Source organism: Gobius niger (genome assembly GCF_951799975.1).
Source record: "Gobius niger genome assembly, chromosome: 14".
Lineage (NCBI taxonomy): Eukaryota > Metazoa > Chordata > Actinopteri > Gobiiformes > Gobiidae > Gobius > Gobius niger.
The window spans coordinates 3,138,208-3,157,493 of NC_136865.1; the positions used below are offsets into that span (position 1 = coordinate 3,138,208).

The 19,286-nt window shown below is 43.0% G+C and overlaps 1 protein-coding gene across 1 annotated transcript in view; it reads right to left on the minus strand.

Moving 5' to 3' along the window:
- The window catches only part of LOC306973380 (uncharacterized protein), a gene marked incomplete at its 3' end in the record, with an annotated part of 38,999 nt that overhangs the window by 4,190 nt on the left and 15,523 nt on the right, over positions 1-19,286 (minus strand). Inside the window, exons 18-21 of the mRNA XM_079570306.1 lie at positions 18,950-19,230; positions 18,764-18,872; positions 17,126-17,428; positions 14,637-14,831 (exon numbers count right to left, since the gene is read on the minus strand). Of these exons, the coding sequence (XP_079426432.1) occupies positions 14,637-14,831; positions 17,126-17,428; positions 18,764-18,872; positions 18,950-19,230 (888 nt within the window). The remainder of the gene's footprint in view (positions 1-14,636; positions 14,832-17,125; positions 17,429-18,763; positions 18,873-18,949; positions 19,231-19,286) is intronic.

The window sequence follows — 19,286 nt, forward strand, 5'->3', positions numbered from 1 at the left end:
CTTTAGGGATGCACGATAATATCGGCCACCAATAATTATCTGCATTTTTAACGCCATCCCCGATAAGCCGATAAAAAAACTCCAGCCGATAATTAGGCCCGATAATTATAAGCTCAAATTGCATTGAATCTGCGGCTCCAGCTCGCTGCCTTTTTTTTTGTTATTTTATTTTTTTAATGCTTTTATAGTATGATCCCCCGGAGTGGGGGGGCACGGGGGAAGTGGGTTATGTTACATCATTAAAAAATAAATAAATAAGTAAATAAATAAATAAATAAATAAATAAAATAAAAACAATAATAATAATAATAATAGTAGAAAAAAACAACAACAAAACAACCACAAAAAATAAAAATAAAAAAATAAATAAAAAAAATACATATATATATATATATATATATATACATATACATACATACATACACACACATATACATACATATACACATACATACATATACACACATATACACATATATACACACACACATATAATAATAGTAATAATAAAAATAATAATAGTAATAATATCCTCCGACAGCAAGTAAAGATAAAAGTAATTACATTTAGGCACCGGACTAGCAGACTGTAATATGTATGATATAAGTTATCCAAAAAACAAACATCAAAACAGCAGGAAAAAATAAAAAGATAAAATAGACCCAAAAATTAATTTAGTAAATAATAGTAAAAATAATAGTAATAGTAATAATAACAATAACAGTAATAATAAAGAGACAGAAAAAAACCAAAAAAAAAAACAAAACAAAAAATCACTAAATAAAAAATACAATGAATAAGTGATAGAAATGCCACACAAGAAGAAAAAAAATAAATAAATAAAAAACTAGCAGCATAAGAGTAACAAGCTACCAAACAAAAGTGGCAAAAATATGAATAAACAGACAGAAAAATTTATAAATATAGTAAGCTAAAAAAAAGTGGCAAAAACACAGCAATAGGGTGGCTAAAGAATAACAAAAAGGCCATAGAAGACTGGTAAACATATGTCAAAAACACAACAAGGGATTGGCCAAGAACTTAACAGAAATCGTTGATAAATGTGACGACAAAAAAACAACAACCAAAAAATAAAAAAATAAAAAAAAGGGGCAAAAAAATTGATGGAAAAAAATGAGGAGAAAGTGTGCTCGGTTCGGAGAGTAATAAAAAAAATAAAAAATAAAAACAATTAAATAAAAATTTAAAAAAAATAGTAGTAAAGAAATAAATAAAAATTTAATAAACATAAATAAAAAATAATAATAATAAACAAGATTTTTGGTGCTTAGTACATTGTTGTAGTCTTCAACAGGTCACCTATGGTCGCATATGGTGGTCACATGGTCACAGAGTCGGAGTTAAGAAAAAGGTCCCCAGAGATCCTCAAAAAGATCCAGCCTGTTTTTTACAGAGTACGTTTGGAACTCCAAATGTCGAGTATCTTGCAAAATTTGTTCGAACATAAAAAATGTTGGTGGTCTATCATGATTCCAACAAAGTAAAATACATTTCCTTGCTAGATATACAATAATTCCCAGTTGATTCTGTGTTACTGAGCTAATTTGTCTATCCGGTTCTATACCAAACAGGCATCTTATTGTTGATTTATCTAGGGGTCTTTTAATCGTTTTAACCATAAAGTCATGCACAGAGTTCCAAAACTCAGTTAGGTGTTTGCATTCCCAAAACATATGAAGAAAGGACCCTGTTTGTGTTTTACATCGATTACATTTTGAAGATAGATTTGGGAACATTCTACTCAGTCGTAGAGGAGTTAAGTATACTCTGTGCATTAGGGTGCATCAAAAAATATTTTTTTTGAATTTTGATATGGCTGGGTGCCAAAAGTGTTCCAATGTATGTTTTAACAACACATGCAAAATATTTTTCCAATACAACAAGGTTTAGGGGTGCCAACTCACATGTGTTTCTGTGGATAAAGGGGCAATGGTGCTAACCGGTCACCATAGAGCTCTGAGGTAATTTATAAGGTATTTATAAGTTTGTGTTGGGTATGTGTACTCTTATTACATATCATTACCATATCTGCAGTTGTTTCTTTGTATAATGAAATTATTTAGTTAAATCTAGTCATATTTAGAGGTATTTCGTGCTCACTACATCTAAGGTTAGCTTGCTAGCAACAGTTAGCTAGATAAGCTAAGTTACGCTAAGTTCCCTTTATTAATGTCTGTAGAGGAATTTGTTCTCTGCATTTGACCCATCCTCCATTTTAATAGGTAGGGAATACCGGAGTACCCGAAGGAAACCTGTGCAAACACGGGAAGAACATGCAACCTCCACACAGTCCCTCGGTGGGAATCGAACCCGGACATAAATATGTTAGCAAAGCTATCACGCTAATCATCAACGGTAATTTAGAGAAAATATCATGTTCAGAGTATTGGGGTCTCATATTTATTGAGTGTAGCAATGTAGCTGTTCAATTCACATTAATTCATTTGTGAGTGCAGTTACTCTGATAGTGATGTTATTGTAGATTCTCATTGTTATGATGAATTTGTCTATGTAGAGCTTAGATATGAGGCTTATGCTTGTATAATACATCATATTTGAGTGATGTTAGGTATGCTAATGTAACAGTAAATTATTGTATTCCACTTGATACTGGTGTTAATCGTGGGGCAGCGCCCTCTAGTGGCGGCAAACTCTATAAATAGTGGGGGCGACGTGAGCTCGGCACCATTCTGTCAATGCGCAGCCGAGGTAAGGTCACGGTTGTTGGGGTGTCTGTTTAAGTTGTATTTTTACATTTAATCATCATTTGTATGAATGTCGTATGATAGTAGAATTATTAAGGACATGTTTTAGTTATATAATTTCTACATTTTTATTTGATTATTTGTTAAACCACCACTAACGGTGTATAACGTGTACCCCCCCCCACTAGCTGCTATGAGTGTTGGTGTTCCAGGTTCAAGGCTGACCAGCCGTTTTTGTCTGTTGCACAGGTACATTTATTTATTTTTACATTTATTGTATTTATTTGACCATTCTGTCAATGCGCAGCCGAGCTGCTATGAGTGTTGGTGTTCCAGGTTCAAGGCTGACCAGCCGTTTTTGTCTGTTGCACAGATAAAGAACCCTTGTAAAACAACCCCGTCTCCTGACCGTTACTAAATAACACAACGCAGAGTCATCCACGTTACACTGGTGCCGTGACCGTTTTCTGTGACAACATCGAGCGGAGGTTAGCCTGTGGACACCGCGACGCAAAAGCCGCCCGGCAGTTACATCCAGGATCCAGCGGGACTTGCCAGCGCCAACTGCCCGCCCCCTACGCATCAACTCGGGGCCGCTCGGGCTGCTCGCTTCGGCCAACGTCTGGATCGTGCGTCAACTGGAGCGCGCGCCCTCGGAGCTACGCAGTACGCACCCGCCCTCCACGCATCAACCCGGTGCCGCTCGCGCTGCTCGCTTCGGCCAACGTCTGGGCAGCGCGTCAACTGGAGCCAACTGGAGCGCGCGCCCACGGAGCTACGCAGTACGCACGGACTCGTTGCAGCTCAGAAGAGGTGGCAGTGATCTGCATCGGTCCTTGATGCTCTCAGGTTTTACCATTGATGAGGTTAAATGGTATTTGCGCTAATACTGAATGACTTTATTTTATATGTGGCTTTGATACAATGAACTTTTTTTTTCCTTCTCCCCTACAATTCTGAGTGTGATTTGGGCCAATTTTGAGAACTATTTTAGTTTCACCTCAAGTTTTGTTTTGTGAAGTTTTATATTGAATCATGGAAAGTACTCCTGTTGGAAGAGGGAGGGGGCTTCCAGTCTACACCTCTAAGCCTTTAGCTAGTCTAGGCAGAGGTGCTCTTTTATTTTATCCAGAAGCATCCACACCAAAGCTGAGCAATGGTTTAAAACAACCTGGCAATGTTTCTTCTGTGAACCCAAACTGTAATGTGCGCCCTGATGCACAGGGAAATGAGGGTGTAAGTGAAAAGCTGCTAACTGATATAGCATCACACATTGGGCTTTCAATTGGTGAGAGTATTGCATCCTGCATTGAGTCACGTCTGAGTACTGCGCCTAGTGCAGTTGGGGCATCGTTAAATGACCCTTCCCTACTGAATGTCATTGTACGCCAGGACGTTAAAGAGCCTGTGAGTTTTAAAGGGGATGGTAATGACACATGTTCTGTTCAGGAGTGGGAGGTTATGATGCTGTCATATATGAAGAAAAGGGGCATCCCTGTGTCTGATCAAGCTGATGAGGTGCTGTTGAAGCTCACAGGGAGGGCGCGTGAAGTGGTTAAAGTGGGCATACGTTGTAAGCGTGTGTTGACCCTGACTGACGGCCCAGAGCCCATTTTTGAGATGTTAAAGCAGCACTTCAGTGACACACTGACCTCTAGTTTACCATTAGCTGACTTTTATGCGACAAAACCCCTCTCTGGTGAACAACCCCTTGACTACTGGCTAAGACTAAACAGAGCCCTAGAGGTGACTGAGGACTCTTTGAAAAGACAAAATAAAACTTTTGACTATCTATCCCGTGATTTGGCTGCCATGTTCATTCAGAACTGTCCTGATACTGAACTGTCACTCATTTTCAAGTGCAGACCACTGCAAGAATGGACTGTCGCTGATATTCATGACAAGTTGGTTGAGCACTGTAGAGACCATAAGCAGGCATCTAAGCAGAAAATAAACACTGTCTTGTGTTCGCAGCGCCAGGAGGTTGCTGCTCCTGCCCAGAGTGTGAATCCCACTAATGCAAAACCGTCACAAGCTGCTGTTGTGTCGCCGCCGTCTGCACAGCAGGCAGAGGGTTCACCTGACCGCCTGGACAGAGTACTTGCCCTGCTCGAACGTGTACTTGCTCAACAATCACAGCAGCCCAGATATGTCAGTAAGTACAATGCACGCGGCCAGCCCTCCAAAGTCAAGTCCCTAGCGCCCTGTGCCGTGTGCAGTGATAATGGCCACACTACTCAGTATCACTGCAAGTCCGAACGTCTGTGCTTCACCTGTTTTGCACCTGACCACACGCGCGCGGAGTGCCCAAATGCTGTCAGTGTTGTTAAGTCCACAGCGCAGCAGCAGGAAAACTAGCTGGCCTGCATGTGGGAGGGGCAAGTGTTAGGCCTAAAAATGATTCCCCTAATGTTAATGTGAGTGATGAAGAGGAGTTTATCTATCAAAGTATTTGCAAAGAAAGAGAAATGGGACGCACACCCATAGTTCAAAATGTTCAGAGACTTCAGCAGCATGATCAACTATTCTATGAGAATGTAACACTGAGTGGGAAAGTAAAAGTCTCTGCTTTACTAGACAGCGGTTCGATGGCCTGTACTCTAAGTGCTAGTCTAGTCCCTCAGTTGTTGCAGCAAGGTGTTATAGACCCCACCCTTGGTGAAACGGACGCTGTATTAATTGGATGTGGCGGGTCCAGAACTCTACCTGTGGGTGTGTGTGATCTCACAATGGAAATCTATGGCTGCAGTGTAATTGTCCCGACTCTTGTTGTCAATGGCCAGAGCGAAGATCTGATTGTTGGCAGTAACCTGTTACGGTACGTGATCAGTAGACTGAAAAGGGATTTCCAGAGCCAATGCCCTTCAGAGCTCACCTGCGGGAGTGATGCAGAACGGAGACTGTTGAGTTTAATGGCAGGAGTGGAAACTGAGAATGTCTTGGATGTGATCGGAACTCTCAAACTCAGGAAAGCTGTTACTCTGGAGCCTATGACAGAGCACCTAGTGTGGGCAAAGATGCAGTACGTGGACAAACAGTTGGCTGGTAGTGAAGTTATTGTTGAGCCAACAAGTGCTAAATCCAGTCCGAGAACAGTCATAGTCGGTAGAGCTGTTGCACTTTTAAGAGCTGATGGCTGGCTGCCTCTCAAAGTAATAAACCCGTCCCACAAATATGTCACTCTCAAACGTAATGCTAAGATAGCTGACGTCTCTTTGTGTGAATCAGTGGAGAAGTTTGGTGCTCAGTCTGTTCAGCAACAGGTACAGATTCAAAGTGCTAGATCAAATGTGCCCAGTCTTGTTTCAGATACCTCCACTTTACCGGACTGTCCCCAATTTAAGTCGCTGTGTCCTGACTCTAGTTCTCTCCAGTCTAAGTTAAGTGAGCTGGGTCTGTCAGACATTGATGTTGAGTCATGTCAAGTTTCCCCTGAGTACAAAGCTAAGCTTGCTGAGCTCATTGTGGAGTACGAGTCAATTTTCTCCAGAGACAAACTAGACTGTGGCAAGGCTACTGGTTATCTGCACCGTATCAGAGTCCTAGATGAAAAGCCTTTTCGGCTCCCATGCAGGCGCATACCACCAACGCAGTATGAAAAACTAAGACAGGCCTTGGATGAAATGGAGGAGCGTGAGATTATAAGAAAGTCCAGCAGTGAATTCGCGTCACCCCTCGTGCTAGTCTCAAAGAGATCAGGAGACTTGAGAATATGCAATGATTTCCGCTGGCTCAATGCGCGCACAGTAAAGGATGCGCATCCGCTCCCTCACCCTGCCGATGCCCTAGCTGCTCTAGGTGGTAATGCCTTCTTCTCAACTATGGACTTGACCTCAGGATACTACAATGTGGAAGTGCATGAGGAGGACAAGAAATATACAGCTTTTTCATCACCATTCGGATTGTACGAGTACAATAGGATGCCGCAGGGCCTTTGCAATAGTCCGGCAACGTTCATGAGGATGATGTTGAGCATCTTTGGCGACCAGAACTTTATGAGTCTTTTATGCTATCTGGATGATGTTTTAGTGTTCGCCCCAAATGAAGATCTGGCCCTCGAACGTTTGCAAATGGTGTTTGATAGGCTCCAGTGCCACAACCTTAAACTCGCACCAAAGAAATGCAACTTCCTGCGACGCTCCGTTAAGTTCCTTGGTCATATCATTAGTGCCAATGGTATCCAGTCTGACCATGATAAAGTTGCTGCCATAACCTCCTTAAAAGAGTCAGACCTTATGGAGGATGGCACTTCAGTCCCCTCACAGCGTAAAGTCCGCTCCTTTCTTGGTATGGTTGTATATTACCAGCAGTTTATTGAGAATTGTTCAGCCATAGCCAAGCCGCTGTTCCGACTCACGTCAGGGTCCAAAGGTCCACGTGGAGCTGGTAGAAAACGCCACCAGACTCGTAAAAAGTTAAGAACTGACGACTGGACTGATGAATGTAAGCTGGCTTTTCACAAACTGAAACAGGCCTTATTAGACCAAGTCGTTTTGGCGCATCCGAACTTTAACGACCACTTTTTGCTCTCAGTTGACGCCTCCACAGATGGTTTAGGTGCTGTCTTGTCGCAAGTTCCTCCTGGTGGCACAACAGCAAGGCCAATCGCATTCGCAAGTAAATCCCTCACTTACGCCCAGTCAAAGTATCCTGCGCACAGATTAGAGTTTTTTGCATTAAAGTGGGCAGTGTGCGATAAATTCCACCACTGGCTGAGAGGTCATAAGTTTACCGTGTGGACGGACAATAATCCATTGACATACATTTTGTCCAAAGCTCGTCTAGATGCGTGTGAGCAGCGGTGGATTTCTAAACTTGCGCCTTTCCAGTTCGATATAAAATACATCCCTGGTCCCCGAAATGTAGTAGCTGACGCCTTAAGCAGAGAGCCGTTCGTACAGTCCAGTGCATCCCACCGTTTAACAAGGGTACCATATAATGAGTTACTTGCTGAGGCTGCTGCTGTCGGTGCTAATGGCGTTCAAGATGCTTTTCGGTGGTCTGCTAACCCACCTGACATGACATCCGAGTGTGGCCAACCTGTTGTTCAAGGTGTGGCAGTTGCTAGGTCTGGCTCGTTATCATCGCTAGAGGTCGCTGCTGTGCTTAATGAACTTAAAAGCCGCGATTCAGACTTGTGCCCACACGCGTTGCTCCTGCCCCAGTTCACGCAGTCAGTCATGTTGCCCCCACAAATTGACTCTCAGGTTCTCTCCCACAATGAATTAAAGGACAAACAGAGAAATGATACAGATCTGAGCAAAGTCATTTTCTATGTGGAAAGAGGAAGGAGACCATCAAGGAGGGAACGTGCAAAGGAATCTGCTGGTGCAAACAAAATATTGCGGGACTGGGAGAAACTAACTATGAGAGATGGAGTACTATACCGTGTGACAAAGGATCCAGTCAATAAAAGAAAAACATACCTGTTTGTTGTCCCCCTCTCATTGCGCCACAAAGTGCTCAAAGGTGTTCATGATGAGGCTGGCCACCAGGGGCAGCAAAGGACTTTGTACTTAACAAGACAGAGGTTTCACTGGCTAGGGCTCTCTCGGGATGTTATGGACTATGTTAAACACTGCAGGCGCTGTGTAGTAAGCAAAACCCCTGAGCCTGAAGCCAGAGCGCCTTTAGAAAATATTAGAACCTCTGAGCCTCTTGAACTTGTCAGTATTGATTTCTGGACAGCTGAAGATTCTGCTAATAGGTCCCTTGATGTGCTTGTTGCAACAGACCATTTCACTAAAATGGCGCACGCCTTCTTGTGTCCTAACCAGTCAGCCAAAGCAGTCGCCCATCAGCTGTGGAACAACTACTTCAGTGTCTATGGATTTCCAAAACGTTTGCATTCTGATCAGGGAGCCAATTTCGAGAGTGCTCTGATAGCGGAATTACTACATGTTGCAGGCGTGCAAAAATCGCACACTACTCCCTATCATCCAATGGGTAACGGCTCGTGTGAAAGGATGAACCGTACTATTGGCAACATGATTCGAGCACTTCCACCAAGAGCAAAACATCGTTGGCCCCAAGCTCTAAAATCACTGACGTTTGCATACAACTGTACTATACACGAGACAACAGGCTATGCCCCATTCCTGCTCATGTTTGGGAGAGTTCCGCGCCTGCCAGTGGACGTTATGTTTGGCTCTGTGCTCAAGGATCCGGAGGTTGTGGACTATGACTGCTATGTTGAATCCTTGCGTCAAAACATGAGAGAGGCAATGGCAGTAGCACAGTCCACAGCAACAAAACAACTTCAGCGCCACACTGAACTGTACAATAAGAACGTGCGCGGTGCTCCTGTTGAAGTGGATGATCGTGTGTTATTGGCCAACAAAGGTGAACGTGGCAAAAGAAAGCTCGCTGATCGCTGGGAGAATAAAATCTATGTGGTGGTGGAGAAAAATGATGAGAGCCACACATTTAAGATTCAAAACCCGACAAATGGACAGATGAAAGTCGTACATCGCAATCTGATAATGCCAGTGAACTTTTTGCCCTTACCTGAAACCGAACTAAATAGCCAAGAGGAACAAATATTGTCCCCCGTATCGAGTTCAGTGGACCTCAGTAGGTCTACAGTCACTGATGTATCCTCAGAATCGGCAGAGTTTAGAACCAGAGCATGGGTGTCGGAGTTGCCATCAAATACGGGCAGTGTGACAAATGTGGAGGATGCTGTCCCGGACAATGTCCCTTTGAATGAGCCAGAGAGTGGTTCTGTGGACTCTAGCCTCGCACAAACCCCTGTCCCACACCCTGACCCAGAGACTACTGTGAACCCTGACTCTGACATGCCTATCGTCCCCACTGTGACTTCAGTTAACGCAGTAACTGACCATAGATCTAGAGCTGGACGTTTACTGAGACCAGTGACTCGACTTATTCAGATGATGCACCAAAAATCTGTTTCAGTCCTGTAATTTTTTTTTCGGGACTTTAGTAGTTTTCAGTACCCATTTTTTTTGGGGAGAGTTTTGCAACATTTTGGTGATGTTGCCATTTTGAGTTTGTACTGTTTGTTGTACAAGCGTGATTTTTGTTTTATGTACTTTGAGGTGTACCTGCAGTTACATTTACAGAATATGTAAGTGGGCATATTCTATTTACCCTATGTGTGTAGATGGGTTTTGGCCATTCCGGTCTCACACTGATCCCTCGGGGATAGTTTTTCGCTGGGTTTTGTAGCTGTGTCAGGTGCTCAACATAACCTCGCTAGTACGGTTGGGAACTAGAGTGCTTTATATGTTTCCTGTACACATAAGTATGGATTTTACACGCTGTTTTTTTTTGTACCCTGTGCAGTGCTGGTCTATTTTGTTTTTTTTTGTTATGGGTCAAGTGGAATTCAGCAGAGGGGAATGTAACAGTAAATTATTGTATTCCACTTGATACTGGTGTTAATCGTGGGGCAGCGCCCTCTAGTGGCGGCAAACTCTATAAATAGTGGGGGCGACGTGAGCTCGGCACCATTCTGTCAATGCGCAGCCGAGGTAAGGTCACGGTTGTTGGGGTGTCTGTTTAAGTTGTATTTTTACATTTAATCATCATTTGTATGAATGTCGTATGATAGTAGAATTATTAAGGACATGTTTTAGTTATATAATTTCTACATTTTTATTTGATTATTTGTTAAACCACCACTAACGGTGTATAACGTGTACCCCCCCCCACTAGCTGCTATGAGTGTTGGTGTTCCAGGTTCAAGGCTGACCAGCCGTTTTTGTCTGTTGCACAGGTACATTTATTTATTTTTACATTTATTGTATTTATTTGACCATTCTGTCAATGCGCAGCCGAGCTGCTATGAGTGTTGGTGTTCCAGGTTCAAGGCTGACCAGCCGTTTTTGTCTGTTGCACAGATAAAGAACCCTTGTAAAACAACCCCGTCTCCTGACCGTTACTAAATAACACAACGCAGAGTCATCCACGTTACATGTTAGGTATGAGGCTTATGCTTGTATAATACATCATATTTGAGTGATGTTATATATTGGGTATGTGTACTCTTATTACATATCATTACCATATCTGCAGTTGTTTCTTTGTATAATGAAATTATTTAGTTAAATCTAGTCATATTTAGAGGTATTTCGTGCTCACTACATCTAAGGTTAGCTTGCTAGCAACAGTTAGCTAGATAAGCTAAGTTACGCTAAGTTCCCTTTATTAATGTCTGTAGAGGAATTTGTTCTCTGCATTTGACCCATCCTCCATTTTAATAGGTAGGGAATACCGGAGTACCCGAAGGAAACCTGTGCAAACACGGGAAGAACATGCAACCTCCACACAGTCCCTCGGTGGGAATCGAACCCGGACATAAATATGTTAGCAAAGCTATCACGCTAATCATCAACGGTAATTTAGAGAAAATATCATGTTCAGAGTATTGGGGTCTCATATTTATTGAGTGTAGCAATGTAGCTGTTCAATTCACATTAATTCATTTGTGAGTGCAGTTACTCTGATAGTGATGTTATTGTAGATTCTCATTGTTATGATGAATTTGTCTATGTAGAGCTTAGATATGAGGCTTATGCTTGTATAATACATCATATTTGAGTGATGTTAGGTATGCTAAGATATCCAATCCTATATTGTCCTTGTATCATTTCATTCTCAGGCACTCTACAACACAACAAACGGGTGGCACGGTAGTACAGTGGCTAGTGTTCGTGCTTCACAGCTAGAAGGTCTTGGGTTCGATTCCCACCCGTATGGGGTCTGTGTGGAGTTTGAATGTTCTCCCTCTCCGTGTCTGCATAGGTTTCCTCCGGGTACTCCGGTTTCCCCTACCACTAAGAACATGTATAATAGGTGAATCCTTCAGCCAAGTGATTCTGACCGTCAGCCTGGCTCCACATGGCGGTGCTGCTGTTGCTCCTTACGGGCTGCCCCAGGGGCACTGAAAGATGGGTCAAATGCAGAGGACAAATTTCCCTACGTGACAATACCGTATACAAACAAACAAACAAAACCCCAGGATCCAGCTAAGATGCTGCCCTCACCAAGTGGTCCAAGCCAGACTAGCAGTCGCAGCCTGGTCTTTGTTCTGGGCCCTAGCAGCACCAGTGAGGATGGCATCATCACCGGCGTTAAGCTGTCAGATCTTGCAATGCATGCTTGCCAAGCGGAGGGTGTCCATTTTGGGAGCCTCAAAATCAGGACCTTCAGCGTGCTCTGGGCAGCTGAGTGTGAAGTGGCCGTGGATCAGCACCTCCAAATCCGAGGGCATGAAAAAGGTGCTTCAGCAGTGATGTGGTCGCTGTATTAGACTGTTGTGGTGAAGAGGGAGCTGAGCTCTCCATTTACCGATCGATCTAGGTTCCCACTCACTATGCTCATGAGATCTGGGTAATGACCAAAAGGACAAGATCGCGAATGCAGGCGGCCCAATTGAGCTCCGCAGGGTGGCTGGGTGCTACTTTCAAGATAGGGTGAGGAGCTCAGTTACCCGGGAGTCCTATTGGGAGGAGGCCCCGACCCAGGACACGCTCGAGGGACTATGTCTCTGAGCTGGCCTGGTGTCACCTATGGGTCCCCCAAGAACATCTGGAGGAGGTCTGTGTGGATCGGGGAGTCTGGGCATCTCTTCTCTGTCCATTGACTCCACGACCCGGCTCCGGATAAAGTGGAAGAAAATGGATGGATGGATTTTCCACTAGGGTTTGTTTTTTTAAGTGTCTCACAATTCAATGGGCGAGGAAAGCCCTTCTCTATGGTCCTCATGGAGCTGACATTGCTGTAGTACCACCCTCTGGTGACCAGGGGTGGTAAACAGGATTCTGTTTGGGACTTCAGACCACCCTAGAACAGCTTAAAAGCCTAGCAAAGATTTATATATTTTTTTCTATAACTCGCTATGACCCATGTGACAACGCGACATATTTTAAGGAACAGGCTTCAGAGAAGCATCCATGTAAGTTTCACAGATGACTCGGGACCAAAACTATGAGTGGGGCTGAATGGAACACCAGCTATCTCTTGTATATTATATCTATGGTAACAATAAAGTCAATTAGAAGACAACAAAAAATGTGAAGCATCATCCATTCCAACATGGCGCCCAAAACATTTTGTTTTGGATCTAACATGTCTGTCTGTGATTTCCATTAGGTGTTTGGACCAGAATTACACAACATATAAAACAGATTTTAAACAAACTTGATACAGGCTAGCCAACCTAGAAACACTAAAATGTTGGTGTGGATCCAACCCACAAGGAAGGTTCACAGGCCATGCGAGGATGTCCCATTGTCCTCCATTCATTTGACTATAAGCTGTTGTAAATGAAGAATCTAGAAAAGTAAATTCTAAGAAATTCCCAAAGTTTCCCAAAGGACAGACACACTAATGTTGCTTGAATTACCCTATAGAACATGTTTCTGTAAAAAATGTAACCTTATTTTACCTTTCTGTGTCAACCTTTTGGAAAATAGACTAAAAATTGCGCATTTTTCAATATTTTACAGAAGTTCATGTGCTAGTTGGTACCCCTAAATCTCAATGGATTTCCACAAAACTTTGCAAAAGTCATTTGTATATGAATAGGAACAAAATGCAATGCCAGCCATTTGATATTTTGGAATAAAAATTTCACCATGTAAATTTGATGCACCCTACTGTGCATGAATTTATAGGTCTGCTCTGTTATTTTGTTGCATGACATTTTTAAAAATATATTTTTACAGATATTGTTCCATTGCTGTTCGTTAAAATCTACATTCAAATCCTTCTGCCATACATTTCTCAGCGTAGCAAAAGATGAACCCTGATATTCTATGAAACATTTATAGATTTTGGATGGAGCTCGCTGCCTTTTGCCCCGCTCGTCCTGCAGCCCGGAGCTGCTGCAGACTCAGGACAGCACATTTACAGCAGCAAATATACGCTCTCCACGGCCGACTTCTGCACGGTTTTAGCTGAAAAATACGACCAGTATTCCAGCGAAACAGCTGTGCAGGCGCTCTCCGTGAAGGAAGAGCTTTTTGACTTTTTACATCGAAGATACTTCAACATTAGCACAGAGCGGGCCCTAAACACATGTATTATCTTCGTATTTCTGATAAAAGAAACACGATAGCCCCGCGATTGAAGCGCTATGAACAAGAGGAGTTTTACATTGATGAAATGAGCCACGCTGCTTGTCACAAATGCATAAATGAGCCCAATGCAGGAGAGAGTCTTGTTTTTGTGCTGTAGTATCGTACTATTAGTCAGAATCTGTCACAGATTTGGCATCACTTCTCTCTCATGTCAGAGACGCCTCTAGACTCAGTGAAATACTGTAATACTGTCTATATTCCAGTATTGTAAATAAGAATTCATTAGTATGATGATACTAGTAAGGACGTAGAAGTGGTGAGATGTGACACAGATGAACAGAGTCAGACCTGCTCAGATGATGGAACTGTAAAAAACCAGAGCTTTAGAAAAAGGTGGAGACTCAAACCCAAAGCAAAACTCATTATTTGATTTATATTTATACACCTGTACATTTGTTGATAGAGTTCATACATTTTGGGCAGAACTGTGAACTGTTACAGTGAGTTCTTGTCACAAAATGAAGTGCAAATATATATATATACACAATTATCAGTGTCATTATTGGTTATCGGAATCAGGACATGTGGAAAAATCGGTTATCGGTTCATATTGGCATTATCCTGCATCACTACTTTATTTTTGATGTTAATACTAGTTAATGTTTCAAGTTGCACCAAATAATGCCTGTTTTTTCAATATGCCTTCACTGATCAGATGAAGAATAGGTTCTATTGCTATTGTCAGTCCTTCCAGTAAATACCACCAAGACAGCAAGACGCTTCCTGGTCCTAAAATTGAGAAATGATCCGGTCGACCTCTAAGAAGTAGTAGTAGTACTAGTAGTAGTAGCAGCAGTATTACCTTGAGGAACTCCCTGACCACCGGCGCCACACACTGGTCAAGGGGTTGAACTAAGAAGCTGCAGCCCTGAGGGATGTACACGAGCTCTGTGTTCGAGCGCCGCAGAGGCTCTGTGAAGTCTGGAGTCATGTGACCGCAGTGCTCATCCAATAGGACCAGAGAGGGGGCGGAGTCTCGCAGATGAGGAAGCCAAACCTGAGAAATACGGAAAAGACAGTTAGTCAGACACTGGTCAGAACAATCACCACCAGAGATCCACCAGGCCTTCACTGGTGAATATGAAACTGCCTTCAGGGGGCGCTGCAGAGCTCCTTTCATCAGCAAACTCCCACATGGGGTTTAGGATGTTTTATATTTATGTGATCATACTAACGCTTGGTTCCTCTAACGGTCCAGACAGATGTGAGTGCATCATCGTACTGGCATTTACAGTAGGAGTCACAAGACCACTATGAGACCATTCACCATGAAAACAGTTGTTTGAAATGTGTCGGAGTCTGAGGGTCTGACTAGACTTTGGCACCAGGTGAAAGTGGTCCGCTTTGATTGAATTCAAAGACTTTATTTGTAACTCATTTGACATGAATCGAAATAGTTCATTCTCTCATCCTTGTTGTGGAGCGGGGGGTGGGGGGTAAGGGGTGGGGAGCACAGTGAGGGCTTCCTGATAGCCTGGTGTATGAAACTGTTCTTCAGTCAACTGGACGTGGCCCGTGGCTTCTGCAGTCTCCTCCCTGAAGGCATTGCTTTGAAGAGACTGTGATGGGAGTACATGTCCTTAACCTCTTACCTCCCGCCTTTAACCGAGCACATTTTCTCTCGTTCACTTTTACCCAAATCCAAAAGCTTCTGGACTGAAGCTTACAGCCTACAGGCCAATTTAACGCCTCATTTGAAAGCTAAGCCCTAGTTTATTTTGTTTTGTTTATTTATTGTTTTTAGACACGTTGTTTTTGTGGTTTTTCTCTGCGTTTTCATTAGTCTTTTGTCACTTTTTTCATGCTTTTTCGTCACTCTTAATGCGAGACACTGCAGGTGAATAGGGGAAAAAAATAAATGTAGAGATTTCAATTTGAATCTTTTGCTGAACATTACAGATATAAATATGAGAACAAAATGTATTGCACTTTTTCTGTCATTTTATGTTTTCACATAAAAATAAGGCATTTTGAGCATTAAAATGGCCAAAATTGCCTATATTTTGGGCAACGAAATCAAAATAATGAATTGAGCCAGATTACATTTTATGGTTTTATTTTATTGACATATTAGTAACTAAGATTTTTTCAGAGGGGATTTTGGATATTTTGTTTAGTTTTTCAATAAACTAATCATCAGTGAAAAAATCTGTAAAAACTCAAATTCCGCCTGTTTTTTTGGTTTCAAAGCTGAATAAATCAGGCTAGGAATTAGATATTAAAAAATCCCTCTGAAAAAACCTTCAAAATCTTGTTGTGTCTCAGCCTGTAAAGTTTGGAGTCTGTGGGAGCTTCTATAAGGGCTCAGGCTCTGCCCGAGTGCGGCTTCTCTCATTCAGAGAAAACCAGCCCTGAAGTTTTGTAGCGAGTGCGCATGCTCGGCCCGTTCTTCTGCATTTCCGCTCCAGCGTCTCGTAGGAGGAAAAACACCATATTTGGGTGGAAGCGTCATCACGGGGCCCCTAAGCAGGACACGTGAATGTAAAATCTGTCAATATTTATGAATGAAAACCCACGGGAAAGACGGCCTTTCTACGCGGCGCAGCAGCTACTTCCAGGTTGCCCATGCAGGATTATTCTCTGACATGAAAACTAAGATGTAAAGGGAGGAAATAGATAAAAATCTCCAATTCGACCACTGCGCGAAAAATCAATACTTTCACCTGCCGTGTCTCGCTTTAAAAGGGACTACACAGAGTTTAAAAATGTTAAAACTAAGTATTTTCCTCCCCCGACATGTTCCAGCCATGTCCTCATGTGTAGAATGAGCCCAGACCTGTTCACCACAACTGCCTCTAAAATCCTGCAGTGTCACTCAGAAAGGTGTTAATTCGGGTCCGAAGTGCCGTCATGCACGAGAAGCATATGGAGGAGGTGGCAGTAGTGAGTATAAAATGACCAACTTGTATCTAGCCCCTTTAAGTCGTGTATTTTTGTTGCTCTTTAGCCACTTTTTTGCTTTTAGATTTGGGTAACGTTAAACTTGAAAAAATGTGCTCTGTCCAGGTGGGGGTTAAGAGGTTAATGGAGGAAAGAGGGGCGCCACAGATCTTCCCATGATGCGCTGGAGTAGCAATACTTTCATAGTGGTTAAAGAAACAGTCACATATATGACCACTTTAGAGCTCTGAATGTACATCATCGTAATGAATGGACCTGGAAGGACCAGATGGATTGATCTTTATTTAACCAGGATAGTAGATAGATAGATGGATGCTTATGTGTGATCTTATGTTGTCTAGTAATGCTTCAGACACCTGATTGTGTCAGATGCCCTCCCGATGCCTGTACCTGCTCGGTCCACAGCTGTGCCCTCTCTCCCGGGCTGTAGCCCCCGTCTCTGGCATGGAGTATGATGTTGGTGGGGAAGCCGTGAGGCAGCGGAGGCAGGTCTTTGTTATAAAACAGCATCGGCGGAAGCAGCGATCCTTCATAGGTGCCGCACAGCAGCACCTCCACCAGAGGGAGCTCCTCTCTGCTGCCCCACACTCTCAGAGCGTCAGGGGCCAGGGAGGAGAGCGTCGTGGTGTCCATGAACACTGGGAATTCATCCAAACAGCAGAACCGAGGGGGAAGGAGGGCGAGGGAGCTCACCTGAAGAGAGAGCCGGACAGTCAGGAACACAACTGGAAGCATGGATGTAAAACAAACAAAACTAGAAATGCAATGGCTGCGCCATTGCGATTGACTGCGGAATTGCGGGAAGCGAATGCAGAAATTGCATAAACTGTTCAAATTGCATAAATTGCTTAATTTGCATAATCTATTTTGCATAAACTGGTAAAATGCATAAAATGTCATGTTGCATAAGCTGTATAAACTGCATGAAGTGGTAAAATGCATGAATGGGTTAATTTGCATAAATTATGTAAATTGCATAAACGCTTTAAAATCCATAAATCCTAAATGGCATAAACTCTAAAGTTGCATAAACACTTTAAAATGCATAAAGTGGTTAATTTGCATAAATTGTTAATATTGCATAAACTTTTAAATTCCATAAACTGGTCAAACTGTTGAAATGGCCTCAGTGCTTGATTGGCAGAAGCTGCACAAATGGCTGAAAGGCCTGGAGTCTCCCCATTGGCTGGATTCGCACATACACACTAATGGGCCAGGTCCACATACACACCAATGCAAACATTTCAAACTCTCGTATAAAAAAACTGGAAAACTGCAGAAGGCCAATTTTTTCTCAAAACCCACAAGTTGCAGAAGCTGAACATGCACAAAGTGCAGAAATTGCATAAAATGCAGAAAAAAGTGCAGAAAAGCATGGATTTGCGGCAGCCCCATTATAAGTCAATGGGAAAAATCTCCGACATTTTGGCCGATTGCGGAAAAAACGTAAGTTGCAGAAGTCCCAAAAGTAATAGCACCCTTCTCCTCAACATGCGGAACATTTTGATGCATAACTTGCATAAATTGCACAAAGTATGAAGGTGCTGAAAGCTGGAGAAAATCGGGAAAAAGATGGAAGAGGAATAATAATAAAGAACATGAAAACCAATAATTGACTGCGGAAGAATTTCACAGTCAATTAATAATAATAAAGAACATGAAAACCAATCAATAACAGAACATGAGATTCTTTTCATTCAAACTGCATCGACATAGCAGTTTTGTTGTATAATTTTCACGTCACTTTTGAACGAAACACATAAATAAAAAATATGTAGAGCCATTTGAGCCCACCGGTGGTAATGATGCCTCTGATTGGACCCCCCCCACCCCTTATTTTGCATTATTGGCGTTAACCTAATGTTAACCCAAAAAAAAAAAAAAGAAGCAAAAAACATCCATGACATAAAAATGTATAATAATTACCATGAAATCAGCCCTTTTTGAAAGCTAAGCCATTTGTTTTACACGGCCCTCTCTATCAAAAAATCCCTTTCAGAACAGAAAGGATGTCCAGTTTGGGCGTACCTTGTCCCAGGTGCTGGTGACCACAGAGTAGCCGATATCACGCAGCTCTTTGCTTCTGGTTTCAACTCCAAGATCATGCCTCAACAAGAAGTCCACAGCCCAGTTCAACCTGAAACGTGAGTGGTTAGAGCGGGTTAAGTCGTGCTTAGTCCTTTATCTAGTCGTAATTCAGTCCAGTGTTCAGACCTGGCTTGGAGGGGGGCCTTTGTTCCCAGAGTCCGGCGGCACAGATCCAAAATGGCCTCCAGTGTCACGACGTGGTTCTGCTCGCGCTCGGTGAGGACCCAGCGAGCCCCGGCCGTCGTGTCCCAACACCACCTGCGATTGGTCAGAGTCTTCCTCTGCTCGCGCGCCCATTGCCCGATCAGAGACGGCATGACTCCAAAGAGCTTCGAGGCGGACACGGCGCCATGAAGCAACGAATGGAGCAGCACGGAGAGCCGCGAGACCGCGAGAGGAGCAGCGGGCTGAGGAGAGAGGAGAGACCAGACCGGGGTGAGACCAGAAACCAGACCAGGGCTAA